The sequence below is a fragment of the Theropithecus gelada genome, chromosome 7a (genome assembly GCF_003255815.1).
Source record: "Theropithecus gelada isolate Dixy chromosome 7a, Tgel_1.0, whole genome shotgun sequence".
Lineage (NCBI taxonomy): Eukaryota > Metazoa > Chordata > Mammalia > Primates > Cercopithecidae > Theropithecus > Theropithecus gelada.
The window spans coordinates 29,268,903-29,296,129 of NC_037674.1; the positions used below are offsets into that span (position 1 = coordinate 29,268,903).

At 37.8% G+C, this 27,227-nt stretch overlaps 1 protein-coding gene across 2 annotated transcripts in view; it reads left to right on the plus strand.

Moving 5' to 3' along the window:
• UNC13C (unc-13 homolog C) overlaps positions 1-27,227 on the plus strand; it is a 690,142-nt gene that overhangs the window by 20,863 nt on the left and 642,052 nt on the right. For both annotated transcript variants that reach the window (XM_025390112.1, XM_025390110.1), the window contains one exon: positions 23,469-26,713. In XM_025390112.1, the coding sequence (XP_025245897.1) occupies positions 23,725-26,713 (2,989 nt within the window). In that variant the 5' untranslated portion in view covers positions 23,469-23,724. Of the gene's footprint in view, positions 1-23,468; positions 26,714-27,227 lie in introns of those variants that run through there.

A 27,227-nucleotide genomic window follows, 5' to 3' on the forward strand; every position in this document is an offset into this window, starting at 1 on the left:
ATACTTATTGTAGTTTTGTTCCAATTGTATGACAGTGAAGCCTTGGACAACTTCAGTTAGTCTTTAATCAAGAAGACATTTCTGCATCAGCTAGAGGATTTCCAAGCAGGTTTGAGAAGTGAGGCCTGGTCTTTGTGGTGAGGATTAATGTCGAAAGAACCTTTTGTTTCTTCAACATGCTACTTAGGCCCTTATGTATTTGATTGTAGAGATGAACCACTTTTCTGCATATATTTGTATTTTATTATTTACATATTTTTATTGGAGTATGATTTACAGTGAAGTGCATATATTTTAAGCTTACAATTAAAAGAATTTTTAAAAATGAAAACACTTAACCACTCTAAGATATAGAGCATTTCTATCACCCTAAAAAGCTTTCTCATATCCCCTTCAAGTCAATCTCCACTCTTCATAGCCAACAGTGTTTCAGATTTTGATGATCATAAATTATTCTTGCTTTGAACTTAATATACATGAAATCATACAGTATGTACTCTTTTGTGCCTGGTTTATTTTGCTCAGCGTAATGTTTATGAATGTCACATGCAGTAGTGGTTCATTATTCCAATATACCATAATTTGTGCATTCATTCTCCTGAAGGATTTTTTTTCATTTTTTGGCTAGTATGAAAAAAGTTATCAGAAAAAAATCTTATATACATTTGTTTGGGAAAATATGTTTATTTCTCATTGGTGAGTACTTAAGAATAAAGTTACTGAATCATAGGGTGCATGTAGGCTTAACTTTGCAAGAAACTAGGCATTCCTAAGTTGATTTTATTTTACATCATCCTCTGCAATGTGTAAAAGTTCCAGTTGCTCCACATCCCTTCCATCACTTTGGTATAACTAGTCTTTAGAAATTTCAGCCATTTTCAAGTGTATGAAATGGTATCTGATTTTGATTTGTTATTTGTATTTTCCTTATAATTAATGCTGTAGAGTACAGTTTTATGTGCTTATTCGTCATTTGAATACCTTCCTTGGTGAAGTGTTTATTCAAGTCTTTTGACCTTTTTTGTTTATATTGTATTTTTATTGCTGATTTTTTGGATTGGTGTGTGTGCATGCATGTGAGTGTGATACAAATCAGAAGTGTGCATTGCAAAGTCAATCTGTGACTTGCCTTCTTATTTTGTTAAAGGTTTTCAAAGAACACAAGTTTTTAATTTTGATGAATTCCCAGTTACCAATTTCTGTTTTATATTTAGTGCTTATTTATACTTCTAAGAAGTTTTTCTATACCTCAAGTTTGCGTTAACGTTCTTTTATATGTTCTACTTGCAGCATTACAGTTTTAGTTCAGCTGAAATTAATTCTGTGTGCAGTATTACTTTTCTCACGTTTATAAAATTGTTCCAGGATCATTTATTGAAAATATCCTAATTGAATTTTTTGGTACTTTTGTAAAAATTAAAGTTATTTATACACATGTGTCTATTTCTGGACTTTCTACTATTCCAATTATTTCTTTTCTCTAGCTGTATCAGTATCACTACTACTGCAGCTGTTGGTAAATCTTGAAATTAGGCAGTGTTAATCCTCCAATATTATTTTATTTTGTTATTATTATTTTCATTTTGAGACTGTTTCACCCTGTTGCCAGGGTGCAGTGAATTGGCACAATCTTGGCTCACTGCAACCTGCACCAGCCAGGCCCAAGCTATCCTCCCATAGGTGTGAGCCACCGCTCCTGGCCCAATCTTGTTATTTTTATAGAGTGTTTTAAGTATTCTAGAATCTTTCCATTTCCATATACATTTTAGCATTTTATTTCCAAATTCTCAAAAACAGATATGCTGGGGTTTTGTTGGGGTCTGTTAAATCTATAGATCACTTTGGGGAGAACTGATACATTAACAATGAATTTTCCAACTTATGATCATATATTATCTCTTTAATTATTCTTTTTATTATTATTAATATTATACTTTAAGTTCTAGGGTACATGTGCATAACGTGCAGGTTTGTTACATATGTATACTTGTGCCATGTTGGTGTGCTACACCCATCAACTCGTCAGCACCCATCAACTCGTCATTTACATCAGGTATAACTCCCAATGCAATCCCTCCCCCCTACCCCCTCCCCAGGATAGGCCCCGGTGTGTGATGTTCCCCTTCCCGAGTCCAAGTGATCTCATTGTTCAGTTCCCACCTATGAGTGAGAACATGTGGTGTTTGGTTTTCTGTTCTTGTGATAGTTTGCTAGGAATGATGGTTTCCAGCTGCATCCATGTCCCTGCAAAGGACACAAACTCATCCTTTTTTATGGCTGCATAGTAATCCATGGTGTATATGTGCCACATTTTCTTAATCCAGTCTGTCACTGATGGACATTTGGGTTGATTCCAAGTCTTTGCTATTGTGAATAGTGCCACAATAAACATACGTGTGCATGTGTGTTTATAGCAGCATGATTTATAATCCTTTGGGTATATACCCAGTAATGGGATGGCTGGGTCATATGGTACATCTAGTTCTAGATCCTTGAGGAATCGCCATACTGTTTTCCATAACTAGTTTACAATCCCACTAACAGTGTAAAATTGTTCCTATTTCTCCACATCCTCTCCAGCACCTGTTGTTTCCTGACTTTTTAATGATTGCCATTCTAACTGGTGTGAGATGGTATCTCATTGTGGCTTTGATTTGCATTTCTCTGATGGCCAGTGATGATGAGCATTTTTTCATGTGTCTGTTGGCTGTATGCATGTCTTCTTTTGAGAAATGTCTGTTCATATCCTTTTCCCACTTTTTGATGGGGTTGCTTGTTTTTTTCTTGTAAATTTGTTTGAGTTCTTTGTAGGTTCTGGATATTAGCCCTTTGTCAGATGAGTAGATTGCAAAAATTTTCTCCGATTCTGTAGGTTGCCTGTTCACTCTGATGGTAGTTTCTTTTGCTGTGCAGAAGCTCTTTAGTTTAATTAGATCCCTTTTGTCAATTTTGGCTTTTGCTGCCGTTGCTTTTGGTGTTTTAGACATGAAGTCTTTGCCCATGCCTATGTTCTGAATGGTACTACCTAGGTTTTCTTCTAGGGTTTTTATAGTATTAGGTCTAACATTTAAGTCTCCTATCCATTTTGAATTAATTTTCATATAAGGAGTAAGGAAAGGATCCAGTTTCAGCTTTCTACTTATGGCTAGCCAATTTTCCCAGCACCATTTATTAAATAGGGAATCCTTTCCCCATTTCTTGTTTCTCTCAGGTTTGTCAAAGATCAGATGGCTGTAGATGTGTGGTATTATTTCTGAGGACTCTGTTCTGTTCCATTGGTCTATATCTCTGTTTTGGTACCAGTACCATGCTGTTTTGGTTACTGTAGCCTTGTAGTATAGTTTGAAGTCAGGTAGCGTGATGCTTCCAGCTTTGTTCTTTTGACTTAGGATTGTCTTGGCAATGAGGGCTCTTTTTTGGTTCCATATGAACTTTAAAGCAGTTTTTTCCAATTCTGTGAAGAAACTCATTGGTAGCTTGATGGGGGTGGCATTGAATCTGTAAATAACCTTGGGCAGTATGGCCATTTTCACGATATTGATTCTTCCTATCCATGAGCATGGTATTTTCTTCCATTTGTTTGTGTCCTCTTTTATTTCACTGAGCAGTGGTTTGTAGTTCTCCTTGAAGAGGTCCTTTACATCCCTTGTAAGTTGGATTCGTAGGTATTTGATTCTCTTTGAAGCAATTGTGAATGGAAGTTCATTCATGATTTGGCTCTGTGTTTGTCTGTTACTGGTGTATAAGAATGCTTGTGATTTTTGCACATTAATTTTGTATCCTGAGACTTTGCTGAAGTTGCTTATCAGCTTAAGGAGATTTTGGGCTGAGACAATGGGATTTTCTAAATATACAATCATGTCATCTGCAAAGAGGGACAATTTGACTTCTTCTTTTCCTAACTGAATACCCTTGATTTCTTTCTCTTGCCTGATTGCCCTAGCCAGAACTTCCAACACTATGTTGAATAGGAGTGGTGAGAGAGGGCATCCCTGTCTTGTGCCAGTTTTCAAAGGGAATTTTTCCAGTTTTTGCCCATTCAGTATGATATTGGCTGTGGGTTTGTCATAAATAGCTGTTATTATTTTGAGGTACATTCCATCAATACCAAATTTAATCAGAGTTTTTAGCATGAAGGGCTGTTGAATTTTGTCAAAAGCCTTTTCTGCATCTATTGAGATAATCATGTGGTTTTTGTCTTTGGTTCTGTTTATATGCTGGATTACGTTTATTGATTTGCGAATGTTGAACCAGCCTTGCATCCCAGGGATGAAGCCCACTTGATCATGGTGGATAAGCTTTTTGATGTGCTGCTGAATCCGGTTTGCCAGTATTTTATTGAGGATTTTTGCATCGATGTTCATCAGGGATATTGGTCTAAAATTCTCCTTTTTTGTTGTGTCTCTGCCAGGCTTTGGTATCAGGATGATGTTGGCCTCATAAAATGAGTTAGGGAGGATTCCCTCTTTTTCTATTGATTGGAATAGTTTCAGAAGGAATGGTACCAGCTCCTCCTTGTACCTCTGGTAGAATTCAGCTGTGAATCCATCTGGTCCTGGACTTTTTTGGTTGGTAGGCTATTAATTATTGCCTCAATTTCAGAGCCTGCTATTGGTCTATTCAGGGAGTCAACTTCTTCCTGGTTTAGTCTTGGAAGAGTGTAAGTGTCCAGGAAATTATCAATTTCTTCTAGATTTTCTAGTTTATTTGCGTAGAGGTGTTTATAGTATTCTCTGATGGTAGTTTGTATTTCTGTGGGGTCGGTGGTGATATCCCCTTTATCATTTTTTATTGTGTCTATTTGATTCTTCTCTCTTTTCTTCTTTATTAGTCTTGCTAGCAGTCTGTCAATTTTGTTGATCTTTTCAAAAAACCAACTCCTGGATTCATTGATTTTTTGGAGGGTTTTTTGTGTCTCTATCTCCTTCAGTTCTGCTCTGATCTTAGTTATTTCTTGCCTTCTGCTAGCTTTTGAATGTGTTTGCTCTTGCTTCTCTAGTTCTTTTAATTGTGATGTTAGAGTGTCAATTTTAGATCTTTCCAGCTTTCTTTTGTGGGCATGTAGTGCTATAAATTTCCCTCTACACACTGCTTTAAATGTGTCCCAGAGATTCTGGTATTTTGTATCTTTGTTCTCATTGGCTTCAAAGAACATCTTTATTTCTGCCTTCATTTCGTTATGTACCCAGTAGTCATTCAGGAACAGGTTGTTCAGTTTCCATGTAGTTGAGCGGTTTTGATTGAGTTTCTTAGTCCTGAGTTCTAGATTGATTGCACTGTGGTCTGAGAGACAGTTTGTTATAATTTCTGTTCTTGTACATTTGCTGAGGAGTGCTTTACTTCCAATTATGTGGTCAATTTTGGAATAAGCTTCCTTTTCTCAACGTCCTCACCAGCATTTGTTATTGCCTGTCTTTGAGATAAAAACCATTTTAACTGGAGTGAGATATCTCAGTGTAGTTTTGAGTTACATTTCTCTGAGGATCAATGATACTGAGCACCTTTTCATATGCCTGTCTTCCGTTTGTATATATTCTTTTAATAAATGTCTCTTCAAGTCTTTTGCCCATTTTTAAATTGGATTTATTAGATGTTCTTCTTGTAGAGTTGTTTGAGCTCCTTATATATTCTGGTTATTAATCCCTTGTCAGATGGGTAGTTTGCAAATATTTTCTCTCATTCTCTGGGTTGTCTCTTCACTTTGTTGGTTGTTTCCTTCTGAAGGAATGATGAGAAGAATGTATATTCTGTTGATTTGGGGTGGAGAGTTCTATAGATGTCTATTAGGTCTGCTTGCTGCAGAGATGAGTTCAATTCCTGGATATCCTTGTTAACTTTCTGTCTCGTTGATCTGTCTAATGTTGACAGTGGAGTGTTGAAGTCTCCCATTATTATTGTATGGGAGTCTAAGTCTCTTTGTAAGTCTCTAAGAACCTGCTTTATGAATCTGGGTGCTCCTGTATTGGGTGCATATATATTTAGGATAGTTAGCTCTTCCTGTTGAATTGATCCCTTTACCATTATGTAATGGCCTTCTTTGTCTCTTTTGATCTTTGATGGTTTAAAGTCTGTTTTATCAGAGACTAGTATTGCAACCCCTGCTTGTTTTTGTTCTCCATTTGCTTGGTAGATCTTCCTCCATCCCTTTATTTTGAGCCTACGTATGTCTCTGCATGTGAGATGGGTCTCCTGAATACAGCAGACTGATGGGTCTTGACTCTTTATCCAGTTTGCCAGTCTGTGTCTTTTCATTGGAGCATTTAGTCCATTTACATTTAAGGTTAATATTGTTATGTGTGTACTTGATCCTGCCATTATGATATTAACTGGTTATTTTGCTCGTTAGTTGATGCCGTTTCTTCCTAGCCTCGATGGTCTTTACATTTTGGCATGTTTTTGCAATGGCTGGTACTGGTTGTTCCTTTCCATGTTTAGTGCTTCCTTCAGGAGCTCTTGTAAGGCAGGCCTGGTGGTGACAAAATCTCTAAGCATTTGCTTATCTGTAAAGGATTTTATTTCTCCTTCACTTATGAAACTTAGTTGGCTGGATATGAAATTCTGGGTTTAAAATTCTTTTCTTTAAGAATGTTGAATATTGGCCCCCACTCTCTTCTGGCTTGTAGAGTTTCTGCCGAGAGATCTGCTGTTAGTCTGATGGGCTTCCCTTTCTGGGTAACCTGACCTTTCTCTCTGGCTGCCCTTAAGATTTTTTCCTTCATTTCAACTTTGGTGAATCTGGCAATTATGTGTCTTGGAGTTGCTCTTCTCGAGGAGTATCTTTGTGGCGTTCTCTGTATTTCCTGGATTTGAATGTTGGCCTGCCCTACTAGGTTGGGGAAGTTCTCCTGGATGATATCCTGAAGAGTGTTTTCCAACTTGGTTCCAGTTTCCCCCTCACTTTCAGGCACCCCAATCAGATGTAGATTTGGTCTTTTTACATAATCCCATACTTCTTGCAGGCTTTGTTCATTTCTTTTTCTTCTTTTTTCTTTTGGTTTCTCTTCTCGCTTCATTTCATTCATTTGATCCTCAATTGCTGATACTCTTTCTTCCAGTTGATTGAGTCGGTTACTGAAGCTTGTGCATTTGTCACGTGTTTCTCGTGTCATGGTTTTCATCTCTGTCATTTCGTTTATGACCTTCTCTGCATTAATTACTCTAGCTATCAATTCTTCCACTCTTTTTTCAAGATTTTTAGTTTCTTTGCACTGGGTACGTAATTCCTCCTTTAGCTCTGAGAAGTTTGATGGACTGAAGCCTTCTTCTCTCGGCTCGTCAAAGTCATTCTCCATCCAGCTTTGATCTGTTGCTGGTGATGAGCTGTGCTCCTTTGCAGGGGGAGATGCGCTCTTATTTTTTGAATTTCCAGCTTTTCTGCCTTGCTTTTTCCCCATCTTTGTAGTTTTATCTGCCTCTGGTCTTTGATGATGGTGACGTACTGATGGGGTTTTGGTGTAGGTGTCCTTCCTGTTTGATAGTTTTCCTTCTAACAGTCAGGACCCTCAGCTGTAGGTCTGTTGGAGATTGCTTGAGGTCCACTCCAGACCCTGTTTGCCTGGGTATCAGCAGCAGAGGCTGCAGAAGATAGAATATTGGTGAACAGCGAGTTTTCCTGTCTGATTCTTACTTTGGAAGCTTCCTCTCAGGGGTGTACTCCACCCTGTGAGGTGTGGGGTGTCAGACTGCCCCTAGTGGGGGATGTCTCCCAGTTAGGCTACTCAGGGGTCAGGGACCCACTTGAGCAGGCAGTCTGTCTGTTCTCAGATCTCAACCTGCGTGTTGGGAGATCCACTGCTCTGTTCAAAGCTGTCAGACAGAGTCGTTTGCGTCTGCAGAGGTTTCTGCTGCTTTTTTTTGTTGTTGTTGTTGTTGTTTAGCTGTGCCCTGTCCCCAGAGGTGGAGTCTACAGAGATAAGCAGATTTCCTTGAGCTGCTGTGAGCTCCACCCAGTTCGAGCTTCCCAGTGGCTTTGTTTACCTACTTAAGCCTCAGCAATGGCGGGCGCCCCTCCCCCAGCCTCACTGTTGCCTTGTGGTTAGATGGCAGACTGCTGTGCTAGCAATGAGGGAGGCTCCGTGGGCGTTGGACCCTCCCGGCCAGGTGTGGGATATAATCTCCTGGTGTGCCTGTTTGCTTAAAGCTCAGTATTGGGGTGGGAGTTACCCGATTTTCCAGGTTTCCAGGTGTTGTGTGTGTCAGTTCCCCTGGCTAGGAAAAGGGATTCCCTTTCCCCTAGCACTTCCCAGGTGAGGGGATGCCTTGCCCTGCTTCAGCTCTCGCTGGTTGGGCTGCAGCAGCTGACCAGCACCGATTGTCCGGCACTCCCTAGTGAGATGAACCCAGTACCTCAGTTGAAAATGCAGAAATCACCGGTCTTCTGTGTCGCTCGCGCTGGGAGTTGGAGACTGGAGCTGTTCCTATTTGGCCATCTTGCTCCGCCCCCCCCCTTTAATTATACTTTAATTTCTTTCAGCAATATTTGTAGTATTCGGGAAAATATTTTGGTAAATTTATTTCTAAAAATTTTTTGATTTTGATGTTATAATTGATTGTTTATCTCATTTTTCAATTTTTTACTGCTAGTAGTGAGAAACATAATTTATCTATCTATATTGAGCTTATGTTCTGTGAGCTTGTTGAATTTAGTTTTCAGCTTTTATGCTTATTTTGAAGATTCCTTAAGATTTTCACATAAATACTCATGTCAACTGTGGAAAAAGGCAATTTAATTATTTTCCTTTCTAATACTTTCGATTTCATTGTTTTGCCTTATTGACCTATCTAAATCCTCCAATTCAATGTTAAATACAGGTGGTGAGAGTGGATATACCAAGCTTAATCCCTATCTAAGAGAAAGCATTAAATATTACAAGCTCATATGTAGATTTTGATTTTATTAGATTCATGATGTTTTCTTCTATTTTGCTAAGAAATTTATTTTTTATGGCACAAATGGGTGTTGAATTTTGTTAAGTGGCTTTTTTTCTTTACATGTATGTAGGTGATTATATTCTATTTTTCTCCCTTATTTTTTAATGTGTTCAGTTGCATGACTGATTTTCAAAAATTAAATCAGCCTTATATTCGTGGAATAATGATACTTGATCGTGATCTATTAATCTTTTTACACATTTCTAGATTTTATTTGCTAATATTTTGTTAAATATTTTTCATCTACATTCATGAGGGATACTAATCTGAATTTTTTCTTCTCTTGTAATATTTTTGTCAAGTTTTGAAATCATGGTTTTGTGGCCAAATAAAGTAATTGGACAGTGTTCCTTCCTCTTTTCTGAAACAGTTTGTTTAAAATTAACATATTTTTCCTTAAATGTTTGCTAGAATCCTCTAGTTTAAAAATTCTGCCTGCAGCTTTCTTTATGGAAGATATTTGATTACATATGTATATGCAAGATATCTATATATATAAATCTATTCTCTCATACATATAAAATATATATAAGATATATATACATAGAGAAAAATTCTTCCTTAGTTTTTATAATATATGGTTTTGAAGGAATTGATGTATTTTATCCATTACTGAATTTATTGACATAAAGTTTTTACAATATTCTCATTGTCTGTTTAATATCTATATGATTTTTACTCATATTCTGTCTTTCAGTTCTGATATTGGTAATTTGTGTTTCTTATTTTCTTCATCAATTTTTATTACCTAATTATTGACTTCTGGGTTTTTGTCATTGACTTCTTCTCTTATTTTTGTTATTTTCTTCATTCCACTTGCTATGTATTTAATTTGCTCTTTTTCTTGCTAGATTCTAAAGGTGAAATTTAGATGATGGGTTCTTAGATCATTTAGACCTATAAATTCATTTTTAAGCACTGCCTTTAGCTGTGTCCCATACGTTTTGGTATGTTGTTTTTTAAATTATTTAGTTCAAAATATTTCAGTTTTTGGGGGGATTTCCTTTTTGACACATGGGTTATTTAGAAGAATGTTGTTTAACTTTAAAAGATAGCTGTGGAGATAGAGTGTTTATAGATATTTCATTCTTGTTTTTAAAATGTCTTTTATTATGGTCACGATACACACTTTGTAAGATGTCAGTCTTTTGAAATATTTGAGGCTTATTTCAAGGACCAGTATGTGGTCTGTCTTTGTTAGTGAGCTCTGTGCATATGAATAAAGCATATCTCTTCTACAGTTTTTGTATGTAATGACTATGTGATATTTTAACAGAAAAATTAGATGACTTCCATATTTTTGTTACTTCAAAGACAGCTAAATTGCTTGAGACAAGCAATTCTGAGGGAGAAGTTATAAGTTAGAATGGAGTATGCCTCCTAAAATAGAGTCTTAAAGAATGATTCAAAGACTTCAAGAAATGTCATAAAGATATCAGAGTCAAGAGCAGCATCAGGTTATAATAAAAATAGTCAATTTCCATACACCAGGACTACTGGATTTTAGTTTTGTGCCCTTAAGCAAGTCAACTAACCTCTCCAAACTTTGATCTACTGAAGATAATGACACCTCCCTTCATGGCTAAGCATTCTAACTATTCTTAGAATCAAGCCACAGAATATATATGAACATGTTTTGAAAGCTAAGTCAAATGAAAATGCAGGTGGTGATATTATTATACCATCACATAGCATAAATCTATAGCTAATTTTAGTCAAATCTAAGACTGAAACCAATTTTAGATGATCTATCAAGTGGTTTTAACATTGCTAAAATTTCATAAGTCAGACTCTTGTTCTTCACAGAGGTCTTAGAAAACCACATTAGAACTCAAACAAATTTACAAGAAAAAAACAAACAACCCCATCAAAAAGTGGGCAAAGGATATGAACAGACATTTCTCAAAAGAAGACATTCATACAGCCAACAGACACATGAAAAAATGCTCATCATCACTGGCCATCAGAGAAATGCAAATCAAAACCACAATGAGATACCATCTCACACCAGTTAGAATGGCGATCATTCAAAAGTCAGGAAACAACAGGTGCTGGAGAGGATGTGGAGAAATAGGAACACTTTTACACTGTTGGTGGGATTGTAAACTAGTTCAACCATTATGGAAAACAGTATGGCGATTCCTCAAGGATCTAGAACTAGATGTACCATATGACCCAGCCATCCCATTACTGAGGATATACCCAAAGGATTATAAATTATGCTGCTATAAAGACACATGCACACGTATGTTTATTGTGGCACTATTCACAATAGCAAAGACTTGGAATCAACCCAAATGTCCATCAGTGACAGATTGGACATATACACCATGGAATACTATGCAGCCATAAAAAAGGATGAGTTTGCGTCCTTTGTAGGGACATGGATGCAGCTGGAAACCATCATTCTCAGCAAACTATCACAAGAACAGAAAACCAAACACCGCATGTTCTCACTCATAGGTGGGAACTGAACAATGAGATCACTTGGACTCAGGAAGGGGAACATCACACACCGGGGCCTATCATGGGGAGGGGGGAGGAGGGAGGGATTGCATTGGGAGTTATACCTGATGTAAATGACGAGTTGATGAGTGCAGCAGACCAACATGGCACAAGTATACATATGTAACAAACCTGCACGTTATGCACATGTACTCTAAAACTTAAAGTATAATAATAATAAATAAATTAAAAAAAAAAAAAAAGAAAACCACATTAGAAATCAGTCTGAAATTGCCACTAATTACTAAACTCAGTGTATTGCTTTTAAGGATGTTCTTTTGGCATTAGAGTGAATTTATGGACAGATCAAACGTAATAAAACTGAGCAAAATGGGCTAGCAACACCTAATTATATTTAAAGAATACTTTATGAACAGATTTTTTTTAGACACTCAAGGTGCATTGCTCTTTAGACTTCATAAATCAGACATGCAGACATCTAATCAATGTACCAACATCCCAGCAATATTGCCAGTTTCTTCTTATAGGTATATTTAATGTAATTTTAGCAAAGGACATATTTTTGGCCAAAATACTTCATTTTGTAGGCAACTCTTACAGAAATCCAAAAAAATTTTCTTAGTTTGAAGCTTATTCTTTCATAATGTGTGATAATTTTTACGTCTTAGGAGGGTAATAGATTTGTATTAAGGACAAGATAACTCTTTTCCTCTTCCACCCTACTAACATTTAGGTCAAGTTCTATTTACAGCTGAGCAGGTTAGTGATAGTTTATGACAGGTTTTGATACATGTATTACTTTTTTCAAATGAAAAGACATTAAATGGCTATTAAAAACCAGACACCCTGGTACATTGCTTTGGGAAAATTAATGCAAAAATGAGGGATTATATTGCCTCATGTTAGATCCTGTAAAATATGTCATATGGTACAGTAAGGGTGTTTGTATGCATTGGAGAAGGTATCTATGATGATCAAATGAGCCTGTGACACAGATGGAGGAGTGCATTAACTCCTGTCTGGGAATTAAAAACGCTTTTAACTACATGTAACGCTATAGATTTTCATCTTCCTCACAAACTTTCAAAATTAGTGTGAAATTTACTATACCTTAAAAAATAGACTAATGCGACTGAGCAACTTGCATTAGTCTAAATGAACCCCAAAGAGGGTCTGTGTCACTGTGGGGATTTCTTGGCTGCCTTGCAGTCAGAAAACGAGTAGGGGTAGAGGAAGGGTCTGCTCAGATGGGAATCGGATTATTTAATAATAATGTTAACATTTTTAGTACTTCTGATGTTATGGGCACTTCTCTAATTATTTCTGATTTAATCATTATAGCAATGTGAGGAAGTTGGTACCATTATCTTATTTGTTAAATGAGGAAACTGAGAAACACAGAGATTAAACAGTTTGCTCAATATACTCAGTGGGGAAATGGCAGAGCCATAACCTAAAGTAGTCAGTCTGACTTAAGTCTCCCCTCTATACCTTCCCCCACCCACAGGGGATGATAGAGCTCAGGTGGGCACCGAATGACACACATGACTCCGTCCCATTAAGGATGGAAATGCTCCTTGATTTAATTGATGTTATCCCGCTTGAACAGTATGATGTAGTACGGTTTGGTAACCATACAGAAATTATTCAAATCAGCCGGGCGCGATGGTTCAGGCCTGTAATCCGAACACTTTGGGAGGCCGAGGCGGTCGGACCACGAAGTCAGGAGTTCGAGACCATCCTGGCTAACACAGGGAAACCCCGTCTCTACTAAAAATACAAAAATATTGGCCAGGTGTCATAGCAGGCGCCTGTAGTCCCAGCTACTCAGGAGGCCAAGGCAGGAGAATGGCGTGAACCCGGGAGGCGGGGCTTGCAGTGAGCCGAGATTACGCCACTGCACTCCAGCCTGGGCGGCAGAGTGAGACTCTGTCTCAAAAAAAAAAAAAAAAAAAAAAAAAAATTATTCAAATCCTAACTGTACGTTTGAGCAAGTCGCTTAGAAGCTCTGAGTCTAGCTTTTTTTCCCCTCAGTCTTTAAAATGAGTAGTATTTTACCTTGTGTGGTTGTTTTCAAGATACAGATTAATCCTTTTAACAAACAAGAGACAGAATAGACCTTAGGAAACACAGAGGAGCAGGTAATTTGTTTAAACAGGAATATGGGCTCCTTGCCTTGGTATAGGACACTCGGGTGGTAATGTGTCAAACGTGGTGGGACAGAAGAGGTGAGAAACATTTCAGCTAATGGCAGCTTTTGCTCTAGAATAGCGGTGGTCCTCAATGGCCTTCCTTTATACAGCTTAACTCTCCATCAATAATTCTAACAAATGTCAAAATTGCTCACAGGATTTACTTTCAGAAATCTCTTTTAATCTCAAACAGTTTCCAATTCCAGAAAATTACAGACATTGAGTATAGAGAATCAAGGTAAAAGTCAAATTATTTAAGGACAGAGTTAGATTGCCCTATCAAAGAATGTTGGGCACAGTGGGAAGGTGCCAAACCCTTGGATGTGATTGCTGTAGAGGAAAGGCAGCACGGCACAGAGGAAAGAATAGTGAAGTCGGGGTAGGAAGCCTGCGTTTTTGTTCCAGCTCTGCTGTATGAACTAAGGCAAGTGTTTCGACCTTCCTAGCTTTCCTTTTCATGCTGTGTACAATTTGAGGATCAGTGCTGTTCAAACTGCGCTCCCCAACCTCAACGACTCTGTAGAGGGTTTCTGTAGGCCCCAGTTTTTGTGGAAACAGTGAAGTGGGACTCTAGCCCTGCTGCCTTAATTCAGCTAAAGGAGTTCTGCTTTTTCAATCATATTGAGTTTCAACATCTGATTTTGTTGGGAAAAAAGTGGGAGGGGGCTTGTTTCTGAGGATAAAAATCAAAACAAAACAATACCTTATAACAAAAAACTCAGCTTTGAAATGTTACAATTCTAAGTTGCTTATCTATAAGCCAGGGTACTTGTACTCTGCTCTCTGTGCATGTGATTAGGAAGATGTTGCAAAGATTGAAAAAGCAATAGTGCTTATCATCATGTAGCTGGGAACGGGGTTGGGCCATGCCAACATAGTAAATGGGCAAAGCTTATTCAAGGCTCCTCAGTATCTCACTTCTGGAATATTCTCTTACCTGTCCCCTGTGAAGGTGGACTCTTCCCATCCTCAGACTTTAACTTTTTTAAATTGTTGTGGGTGAATAGTCGGTGTATATATTTATGGGGTACCTGAGATATTTTGATACAGACATGCAATGTGTAATAATCACAGTGAATAGGGTATCCATCCCCTCAAGCATTTATCCTTAGTGTTACAAACTGTCCAGTTATACTCATTTAGTATTTTAAAATGTACAATTAAACTTTTACTGACTATAGTCACCCTAGTGTGCTATCAAATATTAGATTTGCATTCATTATTTCTATTTTTTGTACCCATTAAGCATCTCCATCTTCCTTCCACCTCCTCATTACCCTTCCCAACCTCTGGTAACCATCCTTCTACTTTCTATCTCCATGATTTCAGTTGCTTTGATTTCCAGATCCCACAAATAAGTGAGAACATACAATGTTTGTTTTTCCACGCCTGACTTATTTCACTTAACTCCAGTTGCATCTATGTTGTTGCAAATGACAAGATCTCATTATTCTTTTTATGGCTGAATAGCACTTTATTATGAATATGTACCACATTTATTTATCCATTAATCTGTTGATGGACACTTAGGTTGCTTCCAAATCTTGGCTATTGTGAACAGTACTTCAACAGGCATGGGATTGCAGATATCTCTTTGATATAATGATTTCCTTTCTTTTGAATATATATCCAACATCAGGATTGTGGAATCATATGGTAGCTCTATTTTTAGTTTTTTAAGGAACCTTCAAACCATTCTCCATAGTGGTTGTAGTAATTTACATTCCCACTAACAGTATACAAGAGCTTCCTTTCCTCAACATCCTCACCAGCATTTGTTATTGCCTGTCTTTGAGATAAAAGCCATTTTAACTGGAGTGAGATATCTCAGTGTAGTTTTGAGTTACATTTCTCTGATGATCAATGATATTGAGCACCTTTTCATATGCCTGTCTTCCGTTTGTATATATTCTTTTGATAAATGTCTCTTCAAGTCTTTTGCCCATTTTTAAATTGGATTTATTAGATGTTCTTCTTGTAGAGTTGTTTGAGCTCCTTATATATTCTGGTTATTAATCCCTTGTCAGATGGGTAGTTTGCAAATATTTTCTCTCATTCTCTGGGTTGTCTCTTCACTTTGTTGGTTGTTTCCTTCACTGTGCAGAAGCTTTTTAACTTGATGTGACCCCATTTATCCATGTTTACTTTGGTCATCTCTGCTTCTGTGACTCAGGCTTTTTAATGTTCTCTCCACTCTCCCTCCAAATCCTGAGGGATATCCCGATAAACCATTTATACCAAAGTACAAAGTGCCTGATAAGCCTTAAAACCTAGGGGCCCAGTGGCAAGACTTGCATTTCAACAAAGACCAAAATTTTAAATAAAAGAAATAAAGCTCTAATAATAAAAACTAGTATAGATTATTCTTGAGTAGGGGAGTTCTTCAAACATACTACATAGGTCACCACCTATTTCCCTAAGATTTGTCCTCCTGGGCATAGTAGTATAGCATAGTGTTTATGAGAAAGGACTCTAAAACCAGTCACATTGGTTGCAATGCTGGCTGCATCACTTCCAAGCTACATGGCTTTGGGCTAGATACTCAGGCTCTCGTACTTCTTCATCTGTAAAATGAGGATTCATAACAGTATCTACTGCAAGTTTACTATCAAACATTAATATAATCTATAAAAAGCACTCAAGACAATGGCTGGCATATAATAGACATTAAAAATGGAAACACATGTATAAGAGCTATTTGGTAAACAGCTTAGAAGAATAATTAAGGACTAAATGTCATGGTTCAGACTAAATAGACTGTAAGGACTATAATGAAAAGAAAAGATGACAAGTTAAATAACTTTTGTGGAAAAGATGAGTCTTGATTTCTCATTTGAATGCGTTGGAACAGAATAGGTGGAGGACATTCTAGACAGAGTGAAGAACAAGAATAAAACAATGGAAGAATACACGTGTGCATACAGGGTACCATGAAGTGGCCTAGAGCAGAAGGTGCACAATCATTCATGGGGAGAAGGAGGAGAAGAAAATGATATTTAAGAGAAATTAGATAGAAATCAGTCAATGGGAAGGTTTGAAATAGTGGAGAATGTTACTTTAGGGGACCAGTAAGCTATTGTAGTATTCTTTGACTAAAGTAAGGAGAATGTAAATTATGATAGTGAAATAATTTTAGATTTAGGCGATTGGGCAACTACCTTAGCATCTCTGAGGCTCAGCATTCCTGATCATAAACTGAGATGCTATACTTATAAGATTACCATGAAGATTGTTTGAGATAAGCCACACAAAAGGACTTTGTAGATCCTAAGTGCTATGGAAGTATTAGTACTGAGTGCCATTGTTTACTCTTAAACAAAAGTAGCAACAATGGGAATGAATAAAGAATGTATGTGGGTTTTAGTTGGGTGAAGAAATTCACAAAATTAATGATTAGCTAAAATTAAAGAGGATGCTTGAGTCATTTGACTTTCATTCTTGGGGGAAAGGGGTCTTCCTGTTTATTTTTTTAAAAAATAGTATATTAGCTTAGGGAAAACCTTTTAATCACTTTCTGACTTGATCATTTTTGTTGAAATATTTTAATATACATTGGTTTATTGCTTTCGCCTTAAAGTAAGGCAAACAACTAACAGTTCCCCCAAACATTATTTAATGTGTACTGTGTTCCAGCAATTCGCATTGTCAGAGTCATCCCTGTGACCATCAGTCACATTACATACACATCCTTTTACTCCTTCATGTGGAAAGGATATATAAAGCAGGTATAAATCTACGTTGACCTGATAAAGACATTCTAGAGGATGCTTTTTAAAATTTTATCTTTAATATCAACTTATTTGCTCATCATCTGCCTTGTCCCAACTTGTTCCACCTCGACCTGCTCCCCCTTATCAATCCTGGTGGTTCCTCATATGCTATTGGTATATCTGGCTTGCTCTTCCATCTCCAGCTACTCTGGTTTTCTTCTTTGCTGTGTTTGGAGGAGCCCGCTTATAAAGTTACTTGGTCAGTTTGCTACTCAATGCTGTTTTCCACAGGAACCCTCTTGCTCAGTTGCGCCTTTTCTGCACTTTGTTAGGGTTGCTCCTTCTCTGTTGCAGTGATTCTGCCCTCCTACCTGATGGGAAGCTTCTTTGAGTCAGCTACTTTCCAAATCACCAAGAATTTACTGTTGAACAGATATATGGTGAACCATATTTATGTATCACCCTTTTATGTATTTTGAAAGAATTTCTTTTAAATCAGCAAGTATAGGGCATTTGCTGATGAGGTGCTGTTGTATTGAAAAGCAGAGGCTTTTTTTCCTATGTTCTTGTGGGAAAATAATTCTAATCATAACACAGTCCAGGACACATAACAGAAACTTAATGCAAATGAAGGAGCAGTTAAGAGTAAGGTTATTCTATTAGTCTAGGATTAAGCAAATAACAGTAAAGAGAAAGTCAAAAAGTCAAGTGATTCAATAGCAAAGACATGGAATCAACTGAAATGCCCATCAAAAATAGATTGGATAAAGAAAATGTGGTACATATACACCATGCAATACTAAGAAGCCATAAAAAGGAATGAGGTCATGTCCTTTGCAGGGACATGGATGAAGCTGGAAGCCATTATCCTTAGCAAACTAACGCAGGAACAGAAAACCAAACACTGCATCTTCTCACTCATAAGCGGGAACTGTACAATGAGAACACAGGGACTCAGGGAGGAGAACGACACACTCTGGAACTTGTTGGGGGGTGGGTTGAGGGGAGGTAGAGCCTTAGGAAAAGTAGCTAAATGCATGCTGGGCTTAATACGTAGGTAATGGGTTGACAGGTGTAGCAAACCAGCATGGCACACGTTTATCTATGTAACAAACCTGCACATCCTGCCCATGTGACCCAGAACTAAAAATAACAAGAAAAGCCAGGTAATAAGCATATTTCTAGACCAAAGACAGGAATACAGATCAGAATCAGGGCCAGTGAGACAAGTGTGGGTCCTGAGGCCAGGACTTGGGGAGGAGAACTCCTTGGGCTGTACCATAAGAGGTCCTGTCCCTTTGTCTTCTTTGTCTGTCTTGAAAGTTAACCTCTAAATATCCAACTCACCTGGGTATTTAGTACTTTACTGCCTTTAATAAGGAACATAAAATACTTTAATGCATTCAATAAGGAACATAAAATTGTTTGTTGATCTGAAAATGCTTTCGCTTAATTCTGGTAATGATTTAGCAATAAATTTTTGACTGTTTAAAAGTTCATTATCTCCTTTAGCCCACTAGGGTATCTAACTTTTAGAGTCATATTAAATAGTTCTCTTAAAAATGAATATATTAACATATCTGCAAACCATATTTCCCATTAAACACTAATATTAATTTCAGAGTTTATACACTTCCTGTTCAAATCTGGGGCTTGGAGTCAAGACTGTGTTTCATGTTAATTGCATGACCTTAAGCAAGTTTTCAGAAACTCTAAACCTTGAGTCACTTTATCTGGAAAATGAAAATACTTATTTTATACAATTATTGTGAGAACGAAATGAGATAAACTTTAGAAAATTGCATACACAGTGCTTGGTACATAGTAAATAATGATTGAATGTTATTACGAAGGCTTCCCATAACAACATAGTCTATTGTTTTAATCTCTCTCAAAGGTTTTCTTTCCAAAGTCTTAAATCTTATCCCTAAAGTTCATTACCGAAGATAATATATGGTTTTGTAACTACAGTTAAAATATCTGGAGAGTAAGTTGGAGCTTTGGAATTCAAGTAGTTAAGATGAGATGATGTTATCTTAGCGTTCACCCTCCAGCTACCTCTCATCCACCTTGAGTTTTTCCTGATTTGAGCCATTTTCCTTTAAAACAAAGAACTTCAGAGAGAGGAGTAGGTATGTGGGTTTGTATGGGATGGGTATAAGGGCTTGTGTCAGTTACCACTGGTTACATTCACTTTACATACAAATGATTGTTTCATAGACTCCAGAACTAGGACCAAACTACTTTCTTACTTTATTTATCGGTGCTGTTTTTGGCTGTATCTCTTTATCTCTTTGAATCTGTTATATCCTCGTATAATAGGCATAATGATGCCTTCTTTAAAGAGTTTCTGTGAGGATTACAGAGATAATTTAAGTTTCTGAAACATAACAGGTGATCATTAAATGTCATCTTCCTTTCCTATCTCAGTCACTTGTCTGAAGGAAGTGCCACAGCGGTATTTTGAACTCACCGAATCTTTCCCTAAGACATCTATGGTTTTATGATGGGATTGTATCACACACACATACCGTAGGAGCTCAGTAACTAGGAAGGTGAGATTTCAACGTTAGGAAATTGTTGCTGAACCATAAAGATAAAGGTATCTTCCCTTTCACTTCTGACTGCTTCTTTAGAATGTCTTTGTTCTTCCTCTTTCATTTTCCAACCTAGCAGAATTCTTAGGTTGCCCCCCACTATAGCATAATTTTCACATCAGGTACCACCTGATTAGTCTTCTGTGATTGCTACTTGAACCTTTTCACTACTCTTCTCAGTACTAGTAATAACTAACATGTACTGGGCTTTGCTATCTTCTAGACATTGCTCCAAAAATTTACATGTATTAACTTATTTAAACCTTACAACTATCCTATGAGGAGATGCTATTTCTGTCCCAATATAATTAATGTACAAGATAAAGCAGTAAAAGCAGTAGGGAAGTAACTTTCTTCTTCTTCTTTTATTCTTTTTTTTTTTTTTTTTGAGACGAAGTCGCACTCTGTCACCGGGCTGGAGTGCAGTGGCGTCATCTCAGCTCACTGCAACCTCTGGCCCCCGGGTTCAAGTGATTCTCCTGCCTCAGTCTCCTGAACAGCAGAGACTACAGGCATGCACCACCATGCCTGGCTAATTTTTGTATTTTTGGTAGAGATAGAGTTCAAGTGATTCTCCTGCCTCAGCCTCCTGAGTAGCTGGGGCTACAGGCACGCACCACCACACCCAGTTAATTTTTGTATTTTTAGTAGAGATGGGGTTTCACCATCTTGGCCAGGGTGGTATCGAATTCCTGACCTCGTGATTCGCCTGCCTCAGCCTCCCAAGGAAGTAACTTTCTTATGACCACACAGCTAGTGTATCACAGAGTTGGGATTCCAATGCAGGTAATCTGGATCAAGGGACTGTGCTGAAAGCCAATAACCATTAGTGCCTCCTCCTCAAATGGGACTTCTTAAATTTCAAAACTGTCTACCTTCTGATTCTATTTTGTCAGTCCTCTGCTCCCCATTAGAGGCATCCCTCTCTGGATAACGTGGATGCTTCTCCATCTTTGCACATGACATGAATGTCTCAGATGCTTCTCTTCTGCTCACACCGCTTCTCCTTCTCTGGATTGTGTAAGGCCCAGTGCAGCCACTTTAGGCTTATTGGAACCTATATTGTTTATGTATTAGTTCATGGGTTTCCTACTTTCATTCATTTATATAATCACCTATCTGAAAAACAGTATGAGTCTCTTATGTATCAAGGAATACAAAAATTTAAAGTTAATTAGAACACAGCTCCTGCTCTTCAAGAGTTTACAGTCAGATAGGAGAGGCAGACATACAGATAAAATATTTCACATACATAATTATGGTATTTTGAGAGTACATTGCAGGAGCACAGAGGAGGAAGTGCTGTACTCTGAGGAGGCCTAATGAGCTGATGTTGATCCTTGGCTGGGTGTCAAATGTATAGGTATTCTATAGATATTTATGAAAGAGACATATGAATAGAGAAGGGAAGGGGAAAATAATTGGAGGAAGAAGAAACAGCATGGAAAAAGGCCCTTTAGTGGGGTAAAAATATGGTAATCAGGGAACTGCTATTACTTCACCATGACTGAGACAGATGTGCTTATGGGAGTGACAGAAAATAAGACTGCTAAAATAGTGTTTCAAGAAGGAAGACTTATATATTTTCAATTGTATTAATTTTAGACATTTAGGATTTGAAAAAAGAGTCAAATTATCAGTAGGAGGACCACATAGGCTACAACTGTCATGGTCCAGATGAGAAATGACAGAGTTCAGAACTAAGGCAAGACTATGTCACCTCAGGAATGTACATCGGATGGATGACACATGGTCTAGAATGACTCCTGGGTATATGCTGTGGGCAAGTGGATAATTATGATGACATTATTGAGATTAGTAATTCAGGAAAATTGCTAGGTTCTGGATGGAGTTTAATTTTGGGCAACTAGGTGGAGATACTAAGTGGCTGAAATGTGTGCCAGTTCTTCAATAAAGAGTGGCTAGGAGAGAGATGAGCTCCGTTGGTGTGGTTGCTGAAATGGTTTTGGAGTTTAAACATAATTTTTACAGATAGTGAGGGCTGGATTATGTATGATATTCTGGCTAGAGAGGATGTAAAAGTTACTGAGGCATGAAAGAGTATGGAGCCCTTAGTGAATAACAGGTTGTTCTCTGTGGTTGGAACACGAGCAAGTGAGTTCGTGGGTGCAACTGTGGACACCTGTTCCTGAGTTTGCATTTGGTGGGTTTCATTTCCCATTGAACTTTCCCACTCAAACGTTTTCTAACAATTATTACCTAGAACAGTAGCTTTGAACCAGTAATGCCAGTCAGGAAATTTAGATTTGAAAACATCAGAGGCGTTAACAGAATTGCTACTTTGATTTAAACAAAAGGAAGCATTTGTTTCTAAGTTTGGAAGACCAAGGATTTTGGATTGAGTGATTGGTAGAAAATTTTATTTGACCAAAATTGGTTTAAAAATAATTTATCTACCCTATTGCAGCTTAACTTTCCAAAGCCCTTTCTTCACAAGGAGATGTCCCATAGGAGTAAAAAAATGCTTTTTAAATTTAACTCAAAAGTAAATTTCTTGATGTTTTTATTAGTAGAAAATAGGTCCTGGTTTGTATTTGTGAATGAACACCAAATTGTTTCAGAGCAGAAGAGTGATACTCTGATAGTATTTGAAATCTAGAAAGACTTGGGCTTCTTTAGAGTTCATCTCTTTCACTCCATCTTTTCTCCTCCTCTTCTCACTTATGCTGCCCTCTCTCTTGTGAAGCTGGGCTCCTGGCCAGAGCATGTATTCCGAAATCCCCTGCAGAGCCTGATTGAAGTGAAATTGGCAGATTTCCGAGTGGAGAGAGCTGATAAAAGAGCAGATTTCTGAGACAATCTGTAGTTTATGATGTGTTCTTTAATGAATTAAATAGATTATCTACCCAAACACATACTGGAATACCAACAAAGCCTTTTGACTGTTACTGTTATTCTGGGTTACATTTCACTGATAAAATAGTAAGTTCAATTCAATGAAACTTTGAATTCCTACTACATATAAGGCCCTGTGCTGGCAAACCAGCAAAATTAAAATGTTAACTTTATTTTCTTTTTCTTCACATAATTCAAGAAACTAGTCATCATAGAGATTACTTATTTGTGTGGTCAGAAAAAGATTATTTGAATGAATAAAAACAGGTTTTATATATGGAGATAATATTAATTTGTGAATTTTGAATACCCGGGAAGTGAAGGAAATATATTTAGATTTAAATTCTTATGTTTGTGTAAGTAAACATGTTATTAGGAAAGAAAGTAAAGTAGAAATGACTTTATGAAGTTAATATGGCTGCATAAGTTGCCTGTCATATTACTCAATGTTTTCTAAATAATCATTATTACCTTTTATTACTATTTCAGTTGTGCCCACCCATGAATGATTTATCAAAAAACATTATAAACATAGTTATTGGTAGTGATTTGCTTTAAGTAATTATTTTAAAAGTAAATTTACATTGAAATTCATGTATGCTCCCACCTCCTCTGCAATTTTTCACACGTTGTGTATTACAAATACTTTTGAAACATGTTGGAAATGGAATAAATCTAGAATTGAATTCTGATATTTAACATTCATTTCTTTGTAGACACTACATGGAGTTGTGTGGAAATGACAGAGATTCATGAAACCCCTCCTCCAGGAAAGAATGTCTTTCATAGATGGAGCTTTGCTTCCGGTTTGCACAGGACAGCGACAATGTGGCAGAGCCACGCCTGCCCTTCCTGCTCTTTCCAGTGATTCACAGAACATCTGAACAGTGATGCTTGCCTTGGATTTTCAGATTTTCATCCTGATACTTGTTTACTTTTCTGAGGCAGAAAAGCTTGCACTAATTGCTCTCCATGGTGGCTAATTTTTTCAAGAGCTTGATTTTACCTTACATTCATAAGCTTTGCAAAGGAATGTTTACAAAGAAATTGGGAAATACAAACAAAAAAAAAGAGTATCGTCAGCAGAGAAAGGATCAAGACTTTCTTACTGCTGGCCAGACCAAATCCCCCAAATTTTCTTATACCTTTAAAAGCACTGTAAAGAAGATTGCAAAGTGTTCATCTACTCACAACTTATCCACCAAGGAAGACGAGGCTAGTAAAGAGTTTTCCCTCTCACCAACATTCAGTTACCGAGTAGCTATTGCCAATGGCCTACAAAAGAATACTAAAGTAACCAACAGTGACCATGAGGATCTGCTTCAAGAGCTGTCTTCAATTGAGAGTTCCTACTCAGAATCATTAAATGAACTAAGGAGTAGCACAGAAAACCAGGCACAATCAACACACACAATGCCAGTTAGACGCAACAGAAAGAGTTCGAGCAGCCTTGCACCCTCTGAGGGCAGCTCTGACGGGGAGCGTACTCTACATAGCTTAAAACTGGGGGCTTTACGAAAACTGAGAAAATGGAAAAAGAGTCAAGAGTGTGTCTCCTCAGACTCCGAGTTAAGCACCATGAAAAAATCCTGGGGAATAAGAAGCAAGTCTTTGGACAGAACTATCCGAAACCCAAAGACAAATGCCCTGGAACCAGGGTTCAGTTCCTCTGGCTGCATTAGCCAGACACATGATGTCATGGAAATGATCTTTAAGGAACTTCAGGGAATAAGTCAGATTGAAACAGAACTTTCTGAACTACGAGGGCATGTCAATGCTCTCAAGCACTCCATCGATGAGATCTCTAGCAGTGTGGAGGTTGTACAAAGTGAAATTGAGCAGCTACGTACAGGGTTTGTCCAGTCCCGGAGGGAAACTAGAGACATCCATGATTATATTAAGCACTTAGGTCATATGGGTAGCAAGGCAAGCCTGAGATTTTTAAATGTGCCTGAAGACAGATTTGAATATGTTGAAAGTGTGGTGTACCAAATTCTAATAGATAAAATGGGTTTTTCAGATGCACCAAATGCTATTAAAATTGAATTTGCTCAGAGGATAGGACACCAGAGGGACTGTCCAAATGCAAAGCCTCGACCCATACTTGTGTACTTTGAAACCCCTCAGCAAAGGGATTCAGTCTTAAAAAAATCATATAAACTCAAAGGAACAGGCATTGGAATTTCAACAGATATTCTAACTCATGACATCAGAGAAAGAAAAGAGAAAGGGATACCATCCTCCCAGACATATGAGAGTATGGATATGAAGTTGTCTACTCCAGAGCCAAAAATCAAGAACAATTGGCAGTCACCTGATGACAGTGATGAAGATCTTGAATCTGACCTCAATAGAAACAGTTACGCTGTGCTTTCCAAGTCAGAGCTTCCAACAAAGGGAAGTACTTCCAAGCCAAGCTCAAAATCACACAGTGCTAGATCCAAGAATAAAACTGCTAATAGCAGCAGAATTTCAAATAAATCAGATTATGATAAAATCTCCTCACAGTTGCCAGAATCAGATATCTTGGAAAAGCAAACCACAACCCATTATGCAGATGCAACACCTCTCTGGCACTCACAGAGTGATTTTTTCACTGCTAAACTTAGTCGTTCTGAATCAGATTTTTCCAAATTGTGTCAGTCTTACTCAGAGGATTTTTCAGAAAATCAGTTTTTCACTAGAACTAATGGAAGCTCTCTCCTGTCATCTTCAGACCGGGAGCTATGGCAAAGGAAACAGGAAGGAACAGCGACCCTGTATGACAGTCCCAAGGACCAGCATTTGAATGGAAGTGTTCAGGGTATCCAAGGGCAGACTGAAATTGAAAACACAGAAACTGTGGATAGTGGAATGAGTAATGGCATGGTGTGTGCATCTGGAGACCGGAGTCATTACAGTGATTCTCAGCTCTCTTTACATGAGGATCTTTCTCCATGGAAGGAATGGAATCAAGTAGAGCAAGGAGCTGATTTAGGCTTGGATTCATCCACCCAGGAAGGTTTTGATTATGAAACAAATAGTCTTTCTGAGCAACAGCTGGGTGTTTACAATAAAGACCTAGAATACTTGGGAAAGTGCCACAGTGATCTTCAAGATGACTCAGAGAGCTACGACTTCACTCAAGATGACAACTCTTCTCCATGCCCTGGCTTGGATAATGAACCACAAGGCCAATGGGTTGGCCAATATGATTCTTATCAGGGAGCTAATTCTAATGAGCTTTACCAAAATCAAAACCAGTTGTCCATGATGTATGGAAGTCAAAGTGAATTGCAAAGTGATGATTCAGAGGATGCCCCACCCAAATCATGGCATAGTCGATTAAGCATTGACCTTTCTGATAAGACTTTCAGCTTTCCAAAATTTGGATCTACACTGCAGAGGGCTAAATCAGCCTTGGAAGTAGTATGGAACAAAAGCACACAGAGTCTGAGTGGGTATGAGGACAGTGGCTCTTCATTAATGGGGAGATTTCGCACATTATCTCAATCAACTGCAAATGAGTCAAGTACCACACTTGACTCTGATGTCTACACGGAGCCCTATTACTATAAAGCAGAGGATGAGGAGGATTATACTGAACCAGTGGCTGATAACGAAACAGATTATGTTGAAGTGATGGAACAAGTCCTTGCTAAACTAGAAAACAGGACTAGTATTACTGAAACAGATGAACAAATGCAAGAATATGATCACCTTTTATATGAAACACCTTATGAAACTCCACAAGATGAGGGTTATGATGGTCCGGCAGATGATATGGTTAGTGAAGAGGGATTAGAACCCTTAAATGAAACATCAGCTGAGATGGAAATAAGAGAAGATGAAAACCAAAACATTCCTGAACAGCCAGTGGAGATCACAAAGCCAAAGAGAATTCGTCCTTCTTTCAAAGAAGCAGCTTTAAGGGCCTATAAAAAACAAATGGCGGAGTTGGAAGAGAGGATCTTGGCTGGAGGTATTCATGTTTAAATGCTACATTGTAAACTAATTGTGTTTTAACATCAGGTAGCATTTCTTTAGAGCATGTTCTGTGTTTACTTGGGTGAGAGTTTACTTGCAATGACTTTTCGTGCTTCCTCTGAGGAGCATTTTATTTTACTCAGACAGCTCTCCTGAGAAGTTGGGCTTGATTTAAAATCAAAGAATATGTTAAATGGGTCATATTGGAATGAGCCCAAACTTAACCCAACACATTGTGGATCAGATTTCTCTGCTCAATTTAGGCACAAACCCCATTTTACATCAACTAACTTTGTGGCATCGGTTGTCGAAGAAAAGGTGAGTGAAATCAAAGGTTAAGCCAACAGCTTGGCGTCTATTTCTTGGTTCCATTAAGTTTACAGGGATGGAGAGAAAGTTGTAGTTAATCTTAAAAAATATGAAAAGATCGACTCTGAGACATAATCACTCATTTTCCTATCCATTCAACAATTTAGGGGTTGCCCATAGGAAAAGTTGTGTCTGCACAC